Here is a 23,762-nt window from a genome sequence, read left to right as displayed (position 1 = left end):
AAAAGAGCTAAAATCAGAATCTCCCTAAACTTCAGATCCCCAGTATATAAAAGAAGGATAACTCAGTTCAATGCATGCTTCCTGTTCTTGCTTGAACTTCCTATTAAGTCTCAGAAAACTGTTTCCTCCTGGCCTTCTGCATGGACTTTCCTGGATGCAGCACCAGCTACAATGTTCAGAGACTGGGAAGCATCTCTGAGACGTGTGAGCCCATGGGTGACTCAGTCCATCTGCAGTTCACACATCCTAGCCACTCAAAAATCACAGGCCCTCTCTGTGTACTACCCCGAGATGGCCCCAGGTCAGCTATCCAGGAGCATCTGAAACAGAAGAGCAAAAACAGAAGACAAGACGTCTGTGAAATGATGGGTCATTGGTGAAATTAGTGTATGAGCCATGAGCTCCCCAGCCCCTGCACCAGAAGATAAGATTGATGCCTGCCACTTACTGGACATGGACCAAGTTTCAGGCCCTAGGTCACTTCTCACTGATTCAGAAAGAGTCCCCAGAAGGGGAAGTAACTTTCCCAAGGCTGCACTGATGGGAGTGCAGGGTAAGACTCAAATGCAGACCTAACTTTAGACCCCACGCCCTTTGCACTACCATTCAGAAAATGACTTCCTCATACCTCCTGCTGACTTTTCCTTTCAAATCTTGCATTCTGAAATTCATGACTATGAACTGACAAGGATAATCCTCTAAGATGGTCAGGCATTTTCCAAAACTTATGAGGTAACCACTACCTCTCTGCTCTAATTTATTGGAGAACAAGAGTTCCAAGTTAGGTTGAAAGAAATACTTCTGTAATGGATTTTTTTTTTAAATCAGTTCCAAGGCTGTGGAAGGAAATTAAAACAAATGTCTAAACCTGACTCAGAAAAGAAGGGAAAAGAGATGTATTGCACAATTAGAGAGGCATCGGGATCTCCCAAAGCAGCAATAGCCCATATCCTAAGGAAAATTAAGAAGGAAGAAGGATCCCCAAACTCCGGGACGTGTCAGAAATCTTCACTTCAGCTCCAGTAAGCAGCAGCCATACTGGAGATTGGTGCTTCTCCGCCAAGGACCTCAGAGGCTAATACGAACAGGACAAAGTTAATTTATTCACACACCAAGGAAACATGCACTGAGCTCCTGTTGCATGCTAGGCACTGTGCTAGGGCCAGGTGAGTGTAGACCACAAGGCGAGAAGGAGTAGAAGCCTTCCCAAGCCAGTCTGGACTACTGGATAAACAGAGGCCATGGAACTGCTGTATTTATCTGAAATATAAAACCTCCTTTGCAGAAAGGCATCCTCATGATAGGGACTTCATGGCTCAGGGCTTCCTCTGGGAAAATCCTTCCACAAAAACAGCACTGAAGAGAGCCCTGCCTTACCCTGCTACTAGTTTCCATTCTCAGAAAAAAAGAGGGAGGAATGCAGGGCCAGCTACTCTAGTCTTTGGTTATGACCAAGGAGAATTGGTAAAGGCAAGAGGAATTGATGGTTTGAAACTTGCAAGAAAATAATGGCCAAGGGATCAATGTTGGGCACAATCTAAAATGGTGGTCTTCAAGAAAGAAAACCTTAAAATGATAAACAAACCAACCCCAGAACGAACAAGCCAAAAAACACATTATGAGTCCATGGTAAGGGACTATAAAAGGAAATAAAATATAAAAGATATTGTTAGAGGGAGGGGCAAAAAATGCAATTCTGACTCGACATTCCTCGGTGGTCCCAAAAATGAAGAAAAAAGAAATGTTAACATAAAAATAACATAAAAAACTAAACACAACTTGGTGTCCTGGATTGAATCCTAGGACGGATGCAAGACATTGGTGGAAAATCTCATGAGACCAAATAATAATTTCAGTTTATATAGTTGAGTGAACAGTACTGGATCGATGTTAATTTCTTAGTTCACATGATATACTTATCAAAATGTACACATGAATATGAAGTGTTAACATTAGGGGAAGCCAGTTGAAGGTTATATGGCAATGTGCCTTACTTTGCAATTGCTGTGTAAATCTACAATTTTATTTCAAAATAAAGTTTTTAAAAACTGTTGCACAGGGGATCCCTGGGTGGCTCAGCAGTTTCGCGCCTGCCTTTGGCCCAGGGCGCGATCCTGGAGTCCCAGGATCGAGTCCCACGTTGGGCTCCTGGCATGGAGCCTGCTTCTCCCTCTGCCCGTCTCTCTCTCTCTCTCTCTCTCTATCATAAATAAATAAAAATAAATCTTTAAAAAAAAACTGTTGCACAAGACACTGTCAGATGACCTCTGATGTCGAAATAGGAAGAGGGATAGATTACTGAGACATACAACATGGACCAGCCAACAGGCGCTACAGTTGCCTACCATCAGTCCCCAAGCCCTTGTCCCCACCCCAGGTCAGAAAAGCCAATGAAATCATGGGCCACATCAATAGAATGTGACGTCCATGACAAGTAGTAGTAGTAATAACACCGTGCTAGTTCAGACCACACGTCAGAAGATTTCATTCCCTTCTGGATGGTACATTCTAGAGAGACGGCAGTATGTTTACAGACAGATCAGCCTCTTCTATGGGATGGCTGGAGGAATGGAGAAGAATAAGACAGGACAAAAGAGGACCCAAGGACTATGAGGGTCTCCGTTTGCAATGCAAAGGGCTGGCACGTATCAGGGAGATGGGCTGATTTCATGAGTTCCTGAAAGCAGAACCAAGGCCGAAGTTGAGGTTGCATGTGGAGACAGACACTGGGGCTCCGTGCAACAGTTCTGATAATCCCCACTCAGAACGTGAGACCAAGAGCTCCCCGTGGTTGGAGACAGGCCAGAGGCTGGATGAGCATCTGGTGGGAATGTGAACTGGGGAGCCTTTCATGTGCCTTTGAACTGCGAGCACCTGTGATTCTCTGGTCAAGGAGGAGAGCACAGGGGTGAATGTCACTGGGCCATCCAAGCTGCCCAATAAGCCCGAAGAAGATTGTCAGACTCAAGCTACAAATTCCATTCTTCTCCTTGAGAAGGCCACTGGCAAAACAGGGATCAGGATAAAAGAAACTTCTCTGGCTACACCAGAAAAGAGATCCAGCAGCAAAATATCCCTGAATTTGGTGTCTCTTAGGCCTATAAGTGTGTCCTCTGCTTCTGTGTCAGAATGGTCAGCACCTTAAGACCACAGATTCTAGAATCCTAGATTTAAGTGGCCCTAGGGATCACTGGCCTTGTCTTCCACCCACTATAATTAAAATGTTGAGACAAGCCTTTTCACCTGTCATAAAGGGTCCAGTCTGCACCCACACTGGACAACAAAACCTGTCATTTCATCTACATTACATGGGTCTGCACCCTTGGGTATGACTCTATTTCCCTCAGCCTATTTGTCACAGGACTAAATACACCGAGTTTATTTATTTATTGTCCAAGAAGGTAATCACTCTTCTCTAGACCCTCTCCAGTTTGTCAGTGATGTCCTAAAATGCATCACTTAAATTAGGCCAAATAGTGTACATGTGCTCTAAGCAATGCAAAACTGCAACAATCGCATATTAGGGACATTATAGCTCTATTAACACGGCATTCCTCGAGGCTCCCACTGGCTTTGTGGCCAACTAAGCCCCGTGTGGAATTCCACCAAAACAGGCCCCGTTCCACATAACTACTATTGAATTTTGGAACCCAGTGGTTAAATTTCGTCTTGCTGACTTTGTGCTATTCTGTGAGCTCATCAAGATCTTTCTGAACATTGAGAGTAACAGCTGCCACAACAGCGTTCGCTGCCAGGTTTGTGTCATCTGCAAATCGAATAAACCTGCCTTCTGTGTCTTCATCCAAATCATTGATAAAAACGTTAAAGATGACAGCGCATTCCATCATTCACTCAACAAATATTTGTCAAGTACCTATAATATGTAGAGAACTCAGGACAGATATGAGAGGAGAAATCGTGTTTGTACTGGGACACGTCCTAAATTGTTTGCTTTCTGTAAACCCCCCAATATGAGATGGACTTCTTTCCTTGAAGATTTAATTCAGCTCATTAGATACTTATTGATCATTTAGTGATCCCTCAGCATCATGCTAAGCTTTGTTGAGGGAACAGAGGAATTAAAACCCATAACCCTGTTCCTTAGACACTTACCCTCTCGTTAGTGAGGCAGGATTTGGCACACAAAACATTTTATGATGTAAGACAAGCAATATTTATATAATTGACAAAAAGAGGGAAAATATATTGGGTTCTGGCTGAGACTTTATCACTTTGGTTAAAGCTGCAAAACAATGATAGATTTTTCAAGTTGAGAGGGACAACAGAAGTCCTCTAGAAGCACTCTCCTCCTCTCCCAACACCCAAAATTAGTTTCAACAAGTGAGGGTCTACCTCTTGAGTCATTTTGCTCTTTGTTTGCTCTAATAATTAGGATGACCTCCTCACACACCCAACGTTGAGTCCAAATTGCTTGCCTTTACCTTTCTATCTATAATGAAGCACTCCGTGATTTTGCTAAATAATTGCACAACTTCAAATTCTGCTCTCTGAAGGTAGAAATAGGTCTCATCCAACCTTGTGAAGGCAATGATTATGCCCTCACGTTGTCTCTACTTCTTTGGCCTGAACATCTGTAATTCCTTCATCTGACATGATTTGGGGATCTCCCCACCCCCCCACATCATTCTGGCCAGTCACACTAGGACTCCATCGCCGCACAAAGCAAGCACTCAAGGTACATCTACCGAATGAATATGTACGTAAAGGAGCCAGAAAGCTCTACTTTGTTTACATCAGTCTCAAAAGAAAATGCTCAGAACTGAACATACTGCTGAAAATGGAGCCAGAAAAGTGGGCTCCTAGCAGTCCCCATGCTCTGAACATTGTATTTCTATTAATGCTGCTCAGATCTAGCCTTTTCTCTGTCTTTGCACAGGGGCGGCATGGGGGAGGGACAGTACGTTAATACTTCATGCTAATTCTGTAGTCAGTTAAATCTGTGAATCTTTACCACAGGGGGAACTAGATAACTTTGCAGTCAAGCCCCACACAATCCTGTACCAAGAAGGGCCACTGCACTTCCTTCGATGTGAGAAAGAATGGTGCGTCCCTCTGGGTATGCGTATCTTTAAGGTCATGCTGGCATTCTGATCCCCATAGCACCTAAGCCCTTTGGGAATCTGAAGATTTTGCAGTATTTCTGGGAAGGAGGCCCAAGTGGGTGGGCACAGCAAGACACCCACAGGGAAATCCAGGGTGAGGTGACCTTCCTAAAGCAAGTGGGGGCCATGAAGTCGGGTTTAGAACAGGCTCAACTACCCCAGCAGGAGACACTCAGTGTGTCAGTGACAGTGTTCCTCAAAAGGAGAAACTGCCTCCAAATCAAAACAAACCAGGGAAAGCTAAAGATGGGCAAACCCAGCAGGAGTTGGGATTGTCCTGGTGTCCGCTTACTTAAGGCTGCAAGAAGAGTCAAGCAAGAAGAACCAACAGGGGGTAAAGGAAGCAAAGCAGCCTCCCATGAAGACCCACCTCGAGCAGACACAGCCAGCCTATAGTGCATGCCAGGCTTTTTGGTTTGCATTCTCTCTTTGGTTCCCCCAAATAAAACTATGAGGTTGGCATGACTATCACGACTTCACAGTTGTGGAAACTGAGGCTTAGGGAGGTTCAGAAAGTTGCCCACAGTCACATCACTGTAAGGGGTGCAGCCAGGCTGAGACCTGCACCCCTCCTCACCCCCATCCCCACCTGTCCCCAAAGCCCTTGGACTCGAGCATCTTGCCACAGTGCTTTTGTTTCAAGAGTTTACTCATTCCTTAAAGATTTAATCCAGCACCCCTAATGTTCCAGGCCTGTGCTAAGCCCTGGGGACACAGCGGTAGAAGAGACACATGCCGTCCCTCATGGGGCTTAGCATTTGGCAAGAACAACAAACAGCCAGACAAGCAACTGCATTAAAGCAGGATCCGCGGGAGGGGGAGTGAAGGGCAAACTCATCCACACCAGGGATTAAGAGCCTTCCCTGGGGAAAAGAGCCCGGAGAGAGAAGCTGAAAGAATATGCTAGCAAGACCCCAAACTGTGGGAGAGGGGCAGAGAGAGAACGAAAGCTGAAGGCAGGGAGGTGAGCGGGAACCACTGATGAGCTGAGTCCAAGGAGGCCGAGTGAAGAGCCAGAGGTCTAAGAGGCCCCCCACTCCCGCTGCCGAGGGGCTGAGAGGTGGACAGAGGGAGGTTAGAGCCCGTTCAGGAGACCTGCATGCACTGGGATCGTCAGGGAGAGAATCAGTAAGGCCAGGGGCTCTCACCAATTTGCAGAAGGGAGGCACAAAGCCAGCCAAACTCTGCCCACCTGGTGGAGACAGACACACACTCAACCTAGACACTTAATTCACTTTCTCTGGCCTTCTGAAACCCACTGTATATGATCTTGGAGCTCTCTTAGCCCCTAACAGAGGCTCAGAGCAGCTCAGGGATTATGAAACCGAATTATTGGTTCCAGGGCATCATTGCCTGTAATGGTACCATGTATCTATACCCTCGTGGTGCTTGCAGTGTACGTCCCCTCCCCCTGGATTTTGGGGTTCAGCTTTGAGTTGGCTTTAGCTAGTGGGCCATTAGCTGACCTGATGGAAGCCGAGGCTGGAAACACGCTTGCAAGGTTGGGCAGGCCTTCTTGCACTTTTGTCACGGCCAAGAGGAGATCATGCCGCTGCCTCTCAAGCCTGGACCCCGGAGTGAGACCCTGGTATGCAGCCTAGAGCCCAGCTCAGCCGATTCCAGGTGACCTGCAGACCCTCGGGCTGACGCAGAGTCACCCCCGTTAACCCAGAGACTTGTGAACCTGTGGATTAAGCGTTCACAGTCACACACCATGGAATCTGGGGGCAATTCCTGGCCAGTGAGAGATCCTGCCAACCTTACAAAGACACGGCTGCTGTGCCACGGAGTGGGGCTGCCCCAGGGGCTGGGCGTCTAGGGGGACAGTAATGCAGACCATCAGCTCAGCCCCCACCCCATCCCACCCCCCACGCCCCTGCCGCACTCACCTGAGTCTGAGGCTGCCGGGCTCACCAGGCTGAGTAGCTCCCGCTCCTTCTCATAATCCCCTTTGCAGAGCAGCTGCCCCTCCTTCAGGACAAACTCGTCGCCCTTCTGGAGCTGCCGCTCACAGACGCAGCAGCAGAAGCAGCTCAAGTGGTACACGCTCTTCTGGGCCCGCATGACGAACTCATTGGGTGCAATGGCCTCGAAGCAGCCCCCACATTTGACCGCAAACAGCCTGGCAGCAGGGGAGAGAGGGAAGCAAGGTCTTTGAGAAAGGTCTGATTGGGCCCAGCTGGCCTCGGGTCAAGAAGAGCAAAAGAGACTCCAAGAGCTGGGGTGAGGGCGGTCGGAATGGAGTACACCCGAAATCCAGATGACGTGCTCCCCGGCAGGGCTGAACCAGAGGATTCAGTTGAATTCCTCACCAAGGCTGAAGAAGAGCAGGGGCAGAGGCGCTGGAAGCATCCTGAGCCCAGCCCACAACCGGCGTGGTCTAGGACACAGTGTTCCCAAAGGGTGGTCTACACCCCGTTGGGATCCCTGGGGAAGCTTATTGTTCAAACCAAAGATCTCTAACACAGACGTCCAGGCCCACTCCCATCAGCCTGTAAGAGGGGGGACCCCAGGATGTGAATCTGTATGGCAAGCTTGGCAGGGCATTCTGAGGCCTAACGTGGTTGGTGAGACGGAAACTGTATCCCAGCTTCCCAGGGTGGCTTTCGATGGATTCAACCTCTCTCCCAGGACTTCTTATTTCACTTATTTTCAACAGACCATGTAGAGGGTGGCCATCTATGCCAAGCCAAAGCAGTAGGCACTAGCGATGTTAAGGTGAATAAAAGAAAACCCCCTTCAGATATGAGCTCAGGCGACTGACATGTCTGTGCTGGTCATTAGGTAGCTTCCTGCTAAGGTTTCAAGATGCCAAATGCAGGGCACCTGGGGTGGCTCAGTCACTTACATGCCCGACTCTCAGTTTTGGCTCAGGTCATGTCTAAGGGTCATGAGATCCAGCCCTGCGTCGGGCTCCATGCTCATCACAGAGCCTGCTTGAGATTCTTTCTTCCTCCTCCCCTTCCCCTGCTCATGCTTACTCTCACACTCTCTCTAAAATAAATAAAATCTTTAAAAACTAAAATCAATAAAATCTTTTTTAAAAAGACACAAAAAAGCAGCGAGATCCAGAGGCCTGTGCCCTGCTACCAGCTACACCAACAACTGCCTGCAAAACCACGGGCACGATTCCTTCCCTTTGCACTTCTTTTCTCCGGATGCTGCTAAGATGTGAGGCCAGACAATCTCTCCCAGCTTCATAAGCCTTACGGTGATCGCTTCCTACTGCTGACTTCAAACATCTTAATCTTGCCTCATCATTTAGTTTTTCTCACGCCTGCAGTTGAAGAACAAGACCTATGGAATAGTTGTATAACCCACACCCTCTTGCACCTGGTGGACACTCAGTAAACGTTGATTTGCTTTGACCCACCAATCTAACTCGTTCTCCTAAAATAACATGTGTAAAGAGCCATGCATTGGGGCTACCACACAGTAGGTCCCAATAAAAGTAACCCTTCTCCTTGCGACCCCCAGACCAGTAACAGTTCAGGGTAGTCTGGGGACAGATGAAAATTTAAAGCAGATCTATGTCTTTGTAAAATTGCCTCATGATAACATAATTGCCTTTGGCAACCCCTTTGGCATAAGCACAGAGATAATACACCCTAAAAATATCTCTGGGATTCATGCATTATAGCACTCATTTTTCTATCTCCAAAATAAACAGGCGTTTGGTTTTTTTGTGGATTTTTTTTTTTGCTTTTTTTTTTTAAAGATTTTATTTATTTATTCACTCATGACAGACAGACAGAGAGAGAGGCAGAGACACAGGCAGAGGGAGAAGGAGGCTCCATGCAGGGAGCCTGACGTGGGACTCAATCCCAGGTCTCCAGGATCAAGCCCTGGGCTGAAGGTGGTGCTAAACCGCTGAGCCACCTGGGCTGCCCTTTGCTTTTTTATGTAGTAGCACAACAGGGGGAAAAGAATCTCTCCGAAAACCTCCTCCCCCGCCCCCCCCCCCCCCCCCCCCCCCCGTCCTCACATACCAGAGGGTCAACAAACATGGACAGTTCAGATGGTGTAGGGCGAGGATGGCAGCAAGGGGCGACCAATGGCCAGAGTCCATTGAACTCCACGCCCTCCTCTCTTTGCAGAGACATACACACCAGCCAACTGAGACCACTCAGAGCTGATGCCACCTTGCTCTGCTAACAAGTCCCATGTTGGTGGGAGCTGAGGATGCAGAATAACTGAAGAGCCTTTTCTTATACACAGGCCAACCACCATCATGGCCTAAGTGTGGCCAACCCCATCTCCATTCACACATTCAATTACCTGTCTACTCTTCTCTTCACCCATTCATTCATTCGGAAGCACCCACCTCGCACTAACACCGCACACTGTCTGTCCTAACTGGGAGAGGAAGAAGAGAAACCACCGCCCAGCAGCATTCACATCTGCAAACCATTGTACATGGAGTGTCCATTAGGTGTCGGGCACTGTTGTAGGCACAAAATCATCCAAAACCAAGTCTTCAACCCCGCAGAGCTCACACACTAGCGAGAGAAACAGCAAACAAACAAAACAACAACAACAAAAATACCAAATAACCTCTGCCCATAGAGATTTACCTGTGGGAGGGAATACAAGAACAATACAAAATGTCCAGTGAATACACAACAGAAAGGCGTCAAGCCATACTTTGTTGATAAAACAATCCCTTCCCAGCTCTGGAGCTGTACGAGTTCATGACTCCAAGTCTACTTGGAAGCTTCCTGAAGAAGGGAAGAGTTTTGAGGGTGAGGAAGAAGCGAAAGAGGGGTTCCCAAGGAGGCGCTGCACACAGATTGGCCAAAGAAAAATGGAAGCCATTCAAATTCTTTGGGTAAAGGAAGCCAAGGCCTGGGGGAAGAGAATGAAGCGGCCTCCCATGACTCCATGACGGAACAGCCTCCCAGGACAGAGGCCAGCCAGCAGGTGATGCCAGCACAGCTCAGGATCAGGAATGCATGAGCCCCCGCTCCCTCTCAACCCAGTCCTTGGGCCACCACACCAGCCCCTCACCCCCGGCCATCAGGAGCACCTTAGAGCCCCCCATTCTGATATGCCCGCCCTCTGCCTCTCGACGTCCAAGGGGCTAGGGTGGCTCTTCCACCACAGACAAGGTATACGACAGCCCCAAACCACAACTCCAGAAACCAGCAGCCCTGCCTTCTCCTACCCCCTCTCTCCAGCTCCATATCCAACCTCCTCTGCAGGGCACACCAGTCCCCTGAACATGTGCCTTTACTTCCTGTCCCCTCGCTGGATGCTGGATGCATGGGGCAGAATAATCACCCGGTTCCTCCCTGGCCCCTCATCCCTAGTCACTGTTTGCCAACCTGAGCAAACTAATCAATGCCTTTCCAGGGGCTGGTCAAAGGCCCTTTGTCCCCAGAGCCCTCCTTCTCCTCCCCTTCCCCGAAGGGAGCTGTTAAACAGACTCCCAGCGAGTCAACAAGCACTTGAGGCAGCCGCAGGTGGTTGCATCTGTGCTGGCCCGGCTTCCACCCTGTTAATCTCCTCCCCTTTCTCCGCCCTTCTTCATTTCATCCCTCTCTCTTAAAACTTTCACCAACTTGGAGAAGGGAGGGTCGGGGTGAACTCCGCAAAGAAAGGCCACCGTGTTGACTCAGGAGAGGCCGGAGAAAGTGGCGGGAGTTGTCGGGGCTCCAGTCCTGAGATGGTCACGGTCAGTGGGGATTACAGGCCAGGAAGGGGGGGTGGAGAGGGGAAAAAGGTGGGGGACAGCCCCATCTCTCTCCATTCTCTCCACCGGCTCGCCCCTTCTGGGTGAAGACCAGGTCAACCTCACCCCACTACCGTGACTCTCGTCACCCTCCCTAACCCCGGCGCAGTGCAAGAAGAGGCGCACGCAGTCCACCACCTGTGTGCCAGATGTGTACACAGCTGTACGGGTGCCCCTGTGGCCCCAGCCGCCGGCTGCACACCTCCCACAAGTTGTTTTCTCTAAGGCTCAGACAAGCAGAGAAAAGGATTTGTTCAAAAGTCCAGGTCGTAATTAAAACACAGCCTGTCTCTTCCCAATGCCCTGGATGGCGTCCCCCACGGTTCCTTCCCCCTCTGAATGCTAATGAGACCGTACTCTGGGTTCACAGCCTGGCAGACTGGCTGTGCCCTTGAAAGGCTACACAAGGTTTCCAGAAATGTCCGGCTCCTCCAGGCATGCGTAACAACTCCCAACTCCTCCTCCCGTTGGAAATTCTCCTAGCCCTGCAAACTCTTCCAGTGATTCCTTATCTCCTCTTTGCATCGAATTCTATAATTCACCTATAAAATGGGAACAAGGGGACGCCTGGATGGCTCAGTGGTTGTGCATCTGCCTTTGGCTCAGGACGTGATCCCGGGATCCTGGGATCGAGTCCCGCATCGGGCTCCCCGCACGGAGCCTGCTTCTCCCTCTGCCTGTGTCTCTCATGAATAAATAAATAATTTTTAAAAAAAATAATAAAATAAAATGGGAACAATACCCTGTGGCTCACCAAAGAGCCCCGGGGCGGTGCCCGTTCCAGAGCCAAAGCCCGCAGTTAGCGCTCTCCTTGCTCCAGTGAACGCCCTCTGCAGGGGGCCCCGGGGTGTCCCGGCCTCCGGGAGCTCCCAGGCTGCAGATGCAGCCCATAGCAGCTCTCAACACAGACCACAACACCATGTGTCCGGAGTATGCAGGAGGGAGGAAGCCAGAGTGGCACAAAGGAGAGCCCCAGCCACTTGGTTTAGGGGTCCTGGAATCTCTGGTCTTGCCCTCCCCCTCACTCTCCTCCCTGTCCCCCTCCCCCTGGTGCTTTCCCACACCATCCACCAGGCTGGGATGTAGCCTGGCTGCAATTCCATTCAGTGTCCTGCTGCCACCCCTCCCTGTCGAGCGCCCCACTCTCCCACAGCCATGAGACGGGCCACTTGCAGTCTTGGCGACAGAGCCTGAGCCGGCAGGTGCTGTTGCTGCCCGCTATCCCTAGTAGGACTGGGAGCAGAGCACGTAATCTTCTGCAGCCTCGGTCTCCTCAGATATAAAAGGCAGTAATGTCTCACTGCTGGGTCAGCGAGGACTAGACGAGAACATGGGTGCGGAGTACTTTATCATCCATCAGGGGCCGCATATGCTGTAGTCATTCTTATTTGCCCAGACTCTGGATTTTGATCTTTTGGATTTTTTTTAAATTTTTATTTATTTTATTTTATTTTATTGGCCCCAAAGGTAGCAAGTTAGGCTTAGGAGTCTCCCGAGGCTTATCCTGGGAGAGTTCTTCTTCCTCGGTGGCCTGAGCCCAGTCTGCCCACATTTCCCAGCTTTGATGTGAGTGTGACTTCATCTCGAAGGACTGGGGAACTGCCCTGGGGGGGCAAACCCAAGGGGTTTGGGGTGGGAGAGTGAAGCCCAACCCAGCTTCAGCCTCCTGGCTCCATGCTGGCAGCCCTGGGAGGACAGGTATGGGATTGGAGCTGGGAACCCAGGGCTCAAGGGCTCCTCCTTTACCAACCAGCCTCCCAAAAGCCACCTGTCCTTTCCCTTTCTAGTCTTGAATGGCTAAGTACTGCCTAGATTGGTGTTAGATCAAGGATGGAGAGGCTGCAGAGGGGACATGTCTCTATTCCTCAGGTGTCCTCACTCCACACCTGGCAGCCAAGCAGCTCACCTTGCCGGTACCCAAATCCAGGTCCCCAGAAGGTGCTTTGGCAGGACACGGCCATGCCATGGCAATTCTCCCAACAAAATATTTTCCAGAACCGTATCGTTCACAGTCACAGATTTATATATGTAATACATACATGTATGTGTATATACCTATATGTATATAAACTAAGGCCAAGAGAGATCATGTATGGACCCACAAACCCACAAACCCACAAAACACACATACGCACACTCCAGCTAAAACCTACAACTCACTCACGTACTTGCCTTCTCTCTCCCTGTCTTTCTACATCTCTGTATGTATCATTTTTTTTTCTTTTTGTGATCACACATGTAATTTTATTTTGTTTTATTTCGTTGTTGGCAGATTGAATTTAAATTTTAAAAATGTATGGATTATTTCTAAAAAGGATCTCCCTAGATACATTTCTAGAAAAAACTCTGTATGAAGAAAGCAATCTGCCCCTAGGGCATGTTCGAAACCCACTAGGGCTGGGTAATTTCTTAATTCGTTCCCATTTTTGTAATTCAGGATTTTATTGCAGGGTTGGGAACCCAACCCTGTAGCTAAGGAGACAAGAGCATTCCAAAAAAAAGCAGACCTGAAGGCGTGACAGCTGAGAACGACCTCAGGAACAAGTCAAAGTCTGGCAGGAGAGAAGCAGAGCAGCCCGGTAGGCACCAGCACATCCCTCCAATGCAGGAATCCCAGCAGAAAGACAGGGATCTGCTGAGGGACCGGACACACCCCCAGACCTGGTGCCAGTTGTGTTATGGTAGGAAAACCACCCCACCATTCTGAATGCTGGGGTCCTCGTACTTTGATCATGTCTCAACACCCCCCGCCCCAGGTTATTGTACTTCAAAGGAAGAGAAGCTTATGGCAGAGAGAAAAAAGGGGGATGGATCTTTATTAAGTACCACTCGAAGCCAGCAACTGTGGTATTTCCTTTATCTAGCACCTCACTGAACCAGTGAGGGAAGAGTACGTAGAACCATGTCGTGAACTCAGAGAGTATCTCACCATGTTTCAGCTCAGCTTCATTCATGAGGCTTCTCTTCCCCAGGAGAGAACCAAGGTGTCTGATTCTTAGGTTCCTTCTTCCATTTCTCTCTTATAGCCTCTCTAGCACTGCTTCCACGGGAGAAATAAGTAGAAAGACCCAGCAGCTGGGATGGCTATGTTGTGGGACCATGGCTGGGTCCTGAGACTCTGCCGTCCACAGGTAGGAGAAAGGCAGGGTTAGGAACCAAGTTAATCCTTCGACTACTCAGCTCTTGGGCCCCCCAGAACACCTGAAGGGATCCCTGAAAGGCGTCTCCCCTCCATGAATTTAGGTTAGGAACAAACAGTGTGTGGGAGACTCTCTAGGACCCAACACCAGCATGCAAGAGTCTACGCTGACTCCAAATAACTGCAAAATGAGATAATTCTGGCTGGAACCCCATTCCCAGACAGGGGAACCTGGTAGGTCACTATTTCAAGGTACAGACAAAAGTGTAGGCCAGTGGGGGTGGACCCAGGGAGACCCAAGGAAGCCCAGTCAGAGACAGATTATTATTATAATAATATAATATAATAGACAGATTAATAATATAATAGATTATCCACAATAGAACAAGGAGGCAAGATGATATAATTAAATAAACTTAGGTGCAAGTCCCTACTTCACCATTTATTAGCCAGGTGATCTCAGTCAGGCTGTGGTGGCATCAGTTTACCTATCTCATAGAGTGGGAGTAAGAAAAGGACCTCTCTCTCATAGAATCCCAAGAAGAATTAATGGAACTAATGCACTGACTCTGCTTAGCATAGTGCCTGGTACATGGTAAATCCTCAATGAAATGGTAACCATTACAATGGTGGTGATGATGATGATGGAGAGAAAGAGCTGAATATGAATATGAGAGAGAAATTAGTAAAGAAAAAAAATCTGAGGAATTGTAATGTCAGACTCGGAGAATCAGGATTTGACAAAGGAGTGTGGAGAAAGTAGTTCAGGACCAAGGCCATGAACAACGCAAGATGTCAGAGGTCAGCTTTCCAGTGGTGCTGGCTATGAACTTGGGGTTCAGCCCTGACCATACAATGGAGCGAGGGACTGAGTTCGCACTGGCTGAAATGGCCTCAGTCTAGGGTTTGCATGCAGCCTGACCCCACAGGATTTGTCTGGATTTACCTAATAGCCCTGGCACGGCAAGGTGACATGCCTTCTTGCTCTTTCTATTAAAGTAAAACCAAGACGTTGACAGGCTTCATTTTCTTTTCAAAACACCTGACTTTTCCACCCATAAATTCCCATGGCTACTTTCAAGCTCTCCCACCTCTGCCCCCCATCAACCCTCTAGACACCAGACATTAGTTGCTGCGTCAGCCCCCACATCTACCCTGAGGTTGATGACGCAATTTCCCATGGACAGGAATAGTGCAAAATATGGCAGCCTCATGCAAACCCAGAGCTATCCCAAGGCAAGAGCCCTGAGATTCATGAGGACCGAGCAGGAATATGAGCAGGAATGAGCCCCCATTATGACACTGCAGAATGTTCCAGAACAAAGGGCGTGTTTGGAAAAGATTGAGCTCTTCATTAACCTTGACCCAGAATCCTGCAGATCTCAAAGGCAGCTACTCAAGGCCTCCATACCGTAGACAATTCAATGGAAGGGTGGAAGACAAAATAAGTATGTGGGGGAAAAAAAAACCCTAATTTTTACTTGAAGCCAACTGGTTGTATACTTCTTTTTGCCCCGACATAAAAAAAATAGATTTTAGCCTTGGACAGCTGGCAACCACACAGCATGCCGTCTTGCTGCTGGAGCCTACCAAAACTAGGCTCGGTCAAATATGTGAACTTCTGGTTGGGAAACCAGGGGAGGGTCTTCACGGAGCTGGACAGCCAGCAGGCAGCGATCTGTGCTTCGCTCGGTTTCCACCCTCTCCACCAGGGGGCAGCACAGCAGCACTCATTAAGTGCCACGTTGACTTGGTAACTGAGGTCACCCAGGCACAGAGACAGGGGTTGGCCATACGCCAAAACTGTCTGTCGGGGAAATCTGCTGCTGGGAGTCTGGGAGACCATGGGGCTAAACTGAAGGAGAAGCGGTGAGAGAAGCGTATTCAAAAGTATTGGGAAGCAAAAGCATGGCTTGTGGCCTTAGAAGTAGTGACACAAGCAACCTTGTCAGCTGGCTCAAGGTCTCTGTCCTTGAGGCTGAGCCAACACGACCACAATAAGAAACCGAGCCTGTGGTCCTGGGGCGGTGGGAAAGTCTGCAAGGACAATAGAAGTGGCAGGATCTTCTATAGGAGACAGTCTCAAGACTCTGCAGTGGGGAGAAAATGGAAAACAATAAGTGGCAGGCAGAGCCAATCAGAGTCTCTGTCTCGTTGGGGCTCCTGGGGAGCAGCGAGGAGGACCATACAATGGGATGAGAACCGCTAAGTATGATGTCTGCACGTCCCGGAGGCTCCGAGGAGCTTGGGGTAACACATGGCTCATCGCCTATCGAAAACCCTGCTGGCAATGGGCAGCTTTTACCTCAAAATGGTGCACTCAGTACTTTCCTTGTTCTTACAGTGCATCTGTTCCAGAGTCAGCGAGACAGAATGGTAAGAGCATGGCCTTGGAATTCCAAAAGAACCTGGATTCAAATCCCGATTCTGCCTTTGAGAGTCTGGGTGGCTGATAGACTCTTGGGGCCTTGGCCTCTTTATCCAGAAACGAGATGGTAACTATCTTACAAGATGTTCTGGAGATTAAAGAAGACAAATGTATTTGCAGTCGCTGACAATACTAGCTGGTCTCAGGAAGTAGCGACTATTAACTCTTCTTATTGAAATCAATTTACCATATCTGCCCACATAAATAACTGTAGATCATTTATTTTAAGACAGATGACTGAGGCCAAAAATAGAACTTCACGTGTATCTCAAGGCTTTCTTCTTCAGTGTTCTGACAAACTAAATCAAAATTCAACAAGCCTTTCATACGCTATTGGAGAACAGACCAACAGACAAATTTGAAAGGACAAATACTTGAAAGGAAATAGTGCATTTCATGCGGGCAACTATGGCTATGGTCCACCCGAACCCAAGGTAAATATTGACATCAGCCAACTCATGTTGACCAACACCCACTTTCATTGCCTAACACCCAGCATATGTTCAGGAAGTCGGCAGCTCCATGTTTAGCCAACCACAGCCAACAGTTGCTATTTGGTTAACACTGACATTATCTGGCAAATATTTGGGACAGACCCTTGCCCCGTTATCATTTCAGTTCTCAGATGACTGCTTCATACTGAGGCTGCTGACCACTGCGTGGACCTGCATTGAGACACCCTTCTTCTTGCCTTGCTCCCCTAACTGTTAGACCCCCCACCAAGAGATTAGTCAACTTCTCCCCTCATTTTATAAAAGGAAAGCAACCAAGGCCGGAGAAGGATTGATGGCTTACCCCAAATCACAGACAAAGCTGACATTACTGAGAAAGCCAGCCAGAGCCTGAGGATCGGTCAGTGATCAAAAAATGAAAGACGTTACATATGGCCCAACCAAGGATGGAAACATGTCCCCCGGCTCTTAAGCAGTGCCTGGACCAGGTGAAGGAGTACAAAGCATGTATGAGACAGGGAGTCTCCTGTTTAGGAGCTCTTTCTTCTCCTTCCCCCTCTTCTTTTCCAAAACCTAGAAAGCTGACTACCAGTCAGACCATAGAGCAAAACACTGTGGTAAAAGCATGGATTCCAATAATCCAAGCCAAGGTGGCACAAATTATATTATAGACTCCCCATGTTGTCACACAGACATGCAAAGATGGCAAGAAACATAAAACAGACGTACAGAAACTGTATGTTTCCTTTTTAGGGAGTTAAAGGGTTGTTTTCCTTTGAAACTGTCAGGTTTCTTTCCCCTTCATCCTCATTAGCCTCCTGGGACACTCTTAAACATACCCAGAAAACAAGAGAGCAGAGGGAATGAGGTATTTTTAGCTGATATTCCGGGCACACATTCCTATTGTTCCACAATTTTTGGCTTGGCTGGATGGCACGTGGCCAATACAATGTATACTCTGACAAAGACTGTATGCTTCCTGGGTTCTATGAGTGGGAGAGAGAGAGAGACAGAGACATAGAAAGAGTGTGTGTGTGTGTGTGTGTGTGTGTGTGTGCGCGCGCGCACGCGCGCGGGAGTGATAAAAGTAAGAAGGACAAGGACATTATTGATGATGTTTTGATGGGAAAGATTCTGAGATCCCAGCAGGGGGCAACACCGAGCTCTCTATGAATTCTGTTTGCTTTTGTCACCTTCACTTTTCATGACTACCACTGTGCCATACATCCAGGAAAAAAAAAAAAAAAAGAAACAGACATACTGTCACAGCCCAAGAGCTCCTTACTGAATCAGCAGAGACCATTAGCACTGTATTAGGAACTAGATGTATTTGGAAGACCGATTATGTTCCTAAATCATCTGGTGCAGCAACTAGCACAAGACAGTGTTCAAAACATTGACAGTTGTTACTGTTCTCCTCCTCGTGTGTGCGACACCTGTTCTCAAGGATCATCCAGTCTTCCAGGGGAGACCAGAAAAGACAAACATTGACTAACAATCTGAGTAAAAATCTCTCACCATTGCATAAAAACCACAAAGAGCTGCCATGTGGGACTTTCCCTTTCCACGTGAGGGATGGAAAATATCTCTGGATCATCTGAAGTTCCAGAATGCCTTTAGTTCACAGATTTCAAACATGTGTGATCTTGTGTAACATCTCAGCTCTGATGTAAGTGAGAAAGAGGGGGGGCAGGTTAAGATTCTATTATGCTCATCACACAGAAGGTAAAATAGGTAAACAGTACTCTACAGACACCCCCCCAAATCCAGCAGTGGTGGAGTCTTGAGTAAAAAAAGCCAGGCCCCTGAACCTCCAAAGATCTCTTTCCCATGAGATTATGTTGCCTTCCTTTCTGGTTGGACTTGGTGTGTCTGGAGAGTCCCAGAAAGGTTTTAGTGATGTCTGACCCAGTGGAAGTGAGACAGTTCTTTTCTTTTCTTTACTTTTATTTATGAGAGACACAGAGAGAGAGGCAGAGACATAGGCAGAGGGAGAAGCAGAGAGAGAAACAGGCTTCCCACAGGGAGCCTGATGCAGGACTTGATCCCAGAACCCCAGGATCGCAACCGAAGCCAAACTAGACACTCAACCACTGAGCCACCTAGGTGCCCTGAGACAGTTCTTATTTCTTGTTTTTAATTATTTTTATCTCTCAACTCTCTCCTCATCCATTGAAAACCAGAAGATACCACTCGCATTAGGACAGCTATGATCGAATAAAAACAAAACAAAAAAATAAATAAATAACAAGTTTGACAAGAATGTAGAGAACCTGGAACCCTTGTGCACTGCTGGCTGCCCAACGGTGCAGCTGCTATAGAAAATAGTGTGGCCGTGCCTCAACAAATTAAACGTAGAATTACCATAGTATCCAGTAATTCCACTTCTAGGTATATATAAATTTAAAGGACTCAAAGAGATATTTGTACACTCATGTTAATAACAGCATTACCGACAACAGCCAAAGGATAAAGGAAACCCAAGTGCCCCTCAGCAGATGACTGGATAAACAAACTGTACTATCTACATTGGAATATATTAGAATGGAATATTATTTAGCCTCAGAAAGGAAGGAAATTCTGGCCAAAACATAATGAGGATATGATGCTAAATGAAATGTCTGTCACAAAAGGACAAATAGCAGATGATTCTACTTATAAGAGGTAACTTGAAGAGTCAAGCTCCTAGAGACATAAAGTAGAATGGTGGTTGCCAGGGGCTGGAGAAAGAAGGAAACAGAGAGCTGTGGGAGGGGGGGTATGGAGCTTTGGTTTTGCAACATAAAGAGAGTTCAATGGATAGATGGTGATAGATGGTAGCACAATAATGTGAATGTACTTTTTGCCACTTAAATGTGCACTTAAAAATGGTTGAGATGGCAAATTTCATGTTATGTTATGTGTTTTTCACAATGCAAAAAAAAATTAAAAATATTTTTGAAACAAACAATAATCTTTCATATTCTGCATCCTACAGCCAAAATTTAGATGGCTGGTTTCTCTGGTGAAAATCGCACCTGCCAGATTCCCTTGCAGCTAGGAGTGGCCATAGGAGGCAGTACGTGGGATCCCGCTAGGAGTAGGGACAGGAGCAGGAAGTTCGGAAATGCTATTATTCTTTTGATAAAATGAGGCTCTGCTAGTACATACCTCTCACTCTTTACCTATTCCCTTATTTCTGCCTAGAATTAAATATAACACCTGGCTGGAAACAGCCATCTTGGTACCAAGAGAGCGAAAGCCACCTGTTCAGGATGCAACATAAAAGGAGAAAAGCATAGATCCTTGAAAACATTCTTGAGTAGTTTTACCATCCTTGGACTTCCCCTTTTGGCTTCTTCTGTGTGGGAAAAATTAAACTTTAATTAACCCACCACGGTCAGGATACAGTTATATGAAGGACTTACCCTTGCCATTCAAGGTAGTATACCCTGCACTCCTATCTAGGGCAGCTTCTCCACCCAGGCACTAGACGTCAGCACCTCACGCTTACTCAAAAGCAACATCACACATTCTCCCTCTTTGTAAATATTTTCACACTTATTTTTCCTTATTTCTCCCATAGTGAGAATAAAAATACCCTTCTTTTAATCCTTTCTCTACCAACGACTTCCCCATTTGATAACCTTTGTAAAAAATTCAAAAAGAAATCATCTCTGTTTTCTATCTCTATCCCAGATCTACCTCCCAAATCTAACTTGTATATCCAACTACCGACTCAGTATCTCCACTTGGATCTCTAATCAAAATCTCAAACTTAATAAAACCAAAAGAGAATTCTTGATCTTCATTTGTCCACACCTCATGCTGGCTCAAATCTGCTCCAAGCAATCACAGTCTCTCCTTTTCCATGGATGGATGGCACCTCCATCTTTGTTTTTGCTCAAGACAAATATCTCAGAATCGTTCTTGACTCCTCTCCCCCACACACTTCATATCCAAACCATCAACAAGCCATTTTGCTTCACCATCAAGATATAACCAGAACCTGACCATGTCTCATCATGCCCACTACCCCCACTGTAGGCCATACTCCCACCACATCTTCCCTGGATCACTGCAACAGTCTCCCAAATGGACCACCTGTTTCCTCCTGCCGCCCCCAATGCTGTTTCTCCATACAGCTTCGATTCAAGGTGATCTCACTAAGAACTAGATTAGATCATGTCACTCATCTGTCAAAACTTACTCCCATTTTAGAGATGATAAAATAGAGGCTTATGAAGGTCTAAGTAGTTTGCTCAACTTTACACAGCTACGAGTTGGGAATGCCAAGATTCAAGTCAAGTCTGTCGGTGCCAAAACCCACCAAAGATCCACTATATATTACTTCCTAACTTAGCCCTGAGGGCTGTCCTAATCAAATGGCAGGATGGTACTGTATTTTGTAAATTAAAAGTTCTATGTGACCGCAAGGCAATACTACCATCATTGTGAACCCAAGCTCCTCATAAGTTAGAACTGGACGAATGAAGTTATTAACTATATTGAAATATTTTACTCAGGAAGGAAAGGTCAGAGATTGGCCACCACTTCTTTAAAGGGAGCCCAGTCTCTATGATCAGTGATCCAGGCTGGTTCTAACCCAGGAGAGTATCAACCTTGGAATCTGTGTGGAAACAAGCAAATGGGAACTGGGTGGAAATGCAAAATCCAGGAGGAATGGTGGCAAGTGTGTAGCGCCAGCCAGCATACACCCCCACCTCCAACCACAACATTCATGTGCAAGTCTAGGATATAATTTTCATCTTGGATGCCTTTCATATGGCTCTGCTCCCCATATCCAGCTCCATTCAGGGGATTAGAGAGCAGGGACAGACATGAGGAGCTGGAGAACCACAAAAATCTCTGTGAAACAGGATTCCTGGTTGGAATCACAGTGCCGAGTTCTGTGTACAGATGTGAGTGTGTGTCCCCTCCCCCCAGTACACGCACACTCACAAACACAACCCCTTAAGATTGGGGATGCAGTTTGGTTTCATAGCATACTATAGACAGAAGTTTTTTAAAAAAAATAGTTCACAACAACTTCTCCCTACCATGGGAATAAACAATGACAAGCTAGGGTGTCTCCAAACCAGACAGTGTCTTGAAGAGAGCACAAGCTGCCAGGAATGTCTCTTCTGCTCAGGGCAGGGTCGGGGGCTCGGATCTCCATAAGGCGAGCCCAGGGGGAAGGTGCTGATGAAGTAGCTCACCACTTCCCCACCTCTCAGAGACCTCCAGGTTCCCAGTTACAATTTTGGGAATAGTCAGGAACTTAAAGGCGTGCTCCTCCCAGCGAAAACATAAGGCGAGGGGTTCCTCTTGCCAGATAGAAGAGAAATGCCTGCTTTCATCACTGGATGTCAGGCAGATTACCTACAACTGACACAAAGGCAGGGGCTTGTTTTATCTTTTGGCAAAGGCGCTGTTGTGAAGTTACTTCTCAAAAGGCCTGTAGGCACCACCACCACCACCCCGTCTGCCAGGAAGAAGGGACTTCTCTGGCAAAGGCAAGACATACCTTGCATTCAAACAGAAGCACCTCCTGAAGCTATGCACATTTCTGCTCTGTGAAGGATAAGCTGTGTGCACCAGAATCAACCTCTAACCCAATCGTACCAAGAGAACCATGCTGAGGGACATGGCTGTCACCATCACTGAAATACATTACTATCTAGACTACATTCATGGGCTGAATGCCTCTAAAAATAGGCCAGTATGTCCACGAAGATAAATACTCTGCCCCCCAAACTGCATTCATGAGAGGTGCAGAGGTGATGAGGCTAGACACACACCACAGCACATTTCCAGCAACCTGAAAGCAACTTAAAGGTCATGGCCAACTAATTTCCCCCGGAACGTTTTGGGGAAAAAGGTTATGAGTTTCATGGCATCTCTAGCAAAGGGACATAAGGTCCTTCTAACTAGCAAATATTGAAGAGAAAGCTGGGAGAGTGGAATTCTAGATCATTTGAGGAAAGAGTTTTATTCATACAGTACCTGCAACAAGTATTTATTAAGTGACTACTATTCTAACTGCTAATACCAAGGCACGGTTCCAGGTGCTAGCAAAAGACCCGTGAACAAACCAGGCAAAAATCCCAGCCCTTGGAGTTTACCTTTGATGGAAAACAAATGGCACCAAATAAAATGTCAGATGAGTGCAATGAATAAAAATGCAGGCATAAAAGAGGACAGGACGTGCCAGGGGTGGGGAGTTGTAATTTTCACTGTGTGGCTGATGCTTGAGCAAAGATGTGAAGTCGCTGGTCAGGAGGGAGCCTTACCGCTGTCTGTTGGAAGAACGTGGCAGGCAGGAGGACGAGCAAGTGCAGGGGCCCCAGGGTAGGAGCACAGCTAGCCGGGAAACAGCACAGAGGCCAGTGTGGCTGGGCAGTGGGCAAAGGCAAAGGTGGTAAGAGCTGCAACTGGAGAAGTCCTGGGGAGGGACTGGGCAGCCAGTGAGGCTGTGGCAGGTGATGGCGGGGACTTTGACTTTTCTTCTCCAAGCCTGGGGGCAGTGTTGGCAGAGGAGTGCCATGCTCAATGAACTTCCTTTATATGGAGGTAAGAGACACGTTATATATTTCAAAGGGAACAATTCTGGGGTTTTCAATACATTCCCAATGCTGTACAAGCCCATCATCACCTCCTTTCTGGTTCCAAAACCTATGCATCCCTCCAAAATAAAAGCCCTTACACATTAAGCAGTTTCTCCTCCCTTCTCCACCCGAGAGATCTGTGTTCTGTCTCTGTCAATATACTTATTCCAGATTTTGCTCATAAATGGAATCATGCAGTATGTGACCTTTTGTGTCTGGCTCCTTTTTACTTAGCATGTTTTCTAGATCGTCTGCATTGTGGCATATATCAGTACCTCATCCCTTTTTATGGCTAAATAATA

General features: G+C 47.3%; 1 protein-coding gene and 2 long non-coding RNA genes across 3 annotated transcripts in view; 1 reads left to right on the top strand and 2 right to left on the bottom strand.

The window, feature by feature from the left end:
• The window catches only part of LMX1A (LIM homeobox transcription factor 1 alpha), a 160,677-nt gene that overhangs the window by 40,674 nt on the left and 96,241 nt on the right, over positions 1-23,762 (bottom strand). Inside the window, exon 3 of the mRNA XM_025420910.3 lies at positions 7,013-7,245. Coding sequence (XP_025276695.1) covers positions 7,013-7,245 — 233 coding nt within the window. The remainder of the gene's footprint in view (positions 1-7,012; positions 7,246-23,762) is intronic.
• LOC112643073 (uncharacterized) lies at positions 13,521-15,279 on the bottom strand. The gene is made up of 3 exons (XR_003125582.3): positions 15,148-15,279; positions 14,940-14,983; positions 13,521-13,972 (listed from the first exon to the last, which is right to left on the bottom strand). It is a non-coding gene; the product is annotated as an uncharacterized LOC112643073 (long non-coding RNA).
• LOC112643072 (uncharacterized) lies at positions 15,328-18,147 on the top strand. Its single transcript, XR_003125581.3, has 2 exons — positions 15,328-15,441; positions 16,338-18,147. It is a non-coding gene; the product is annotated as an uncharacterized LOC112643072 (long non-coding RNA).

This window comes from Canis lupus, chromosome 38, assembly GCF_003254725.2.
Source record: "Canis lupus dingo isolate Sandy chromosome 38, ASM325472v2, whole genome shotgun sequence".
NCBI lineage: Eukaryota > Metazoa > Chordata > Mammalia > Carnivora > Canidae > Canis > Canis lupus.
This window is presented reverse-complemented; position numbering and strand designations above follow the sequence as displayed.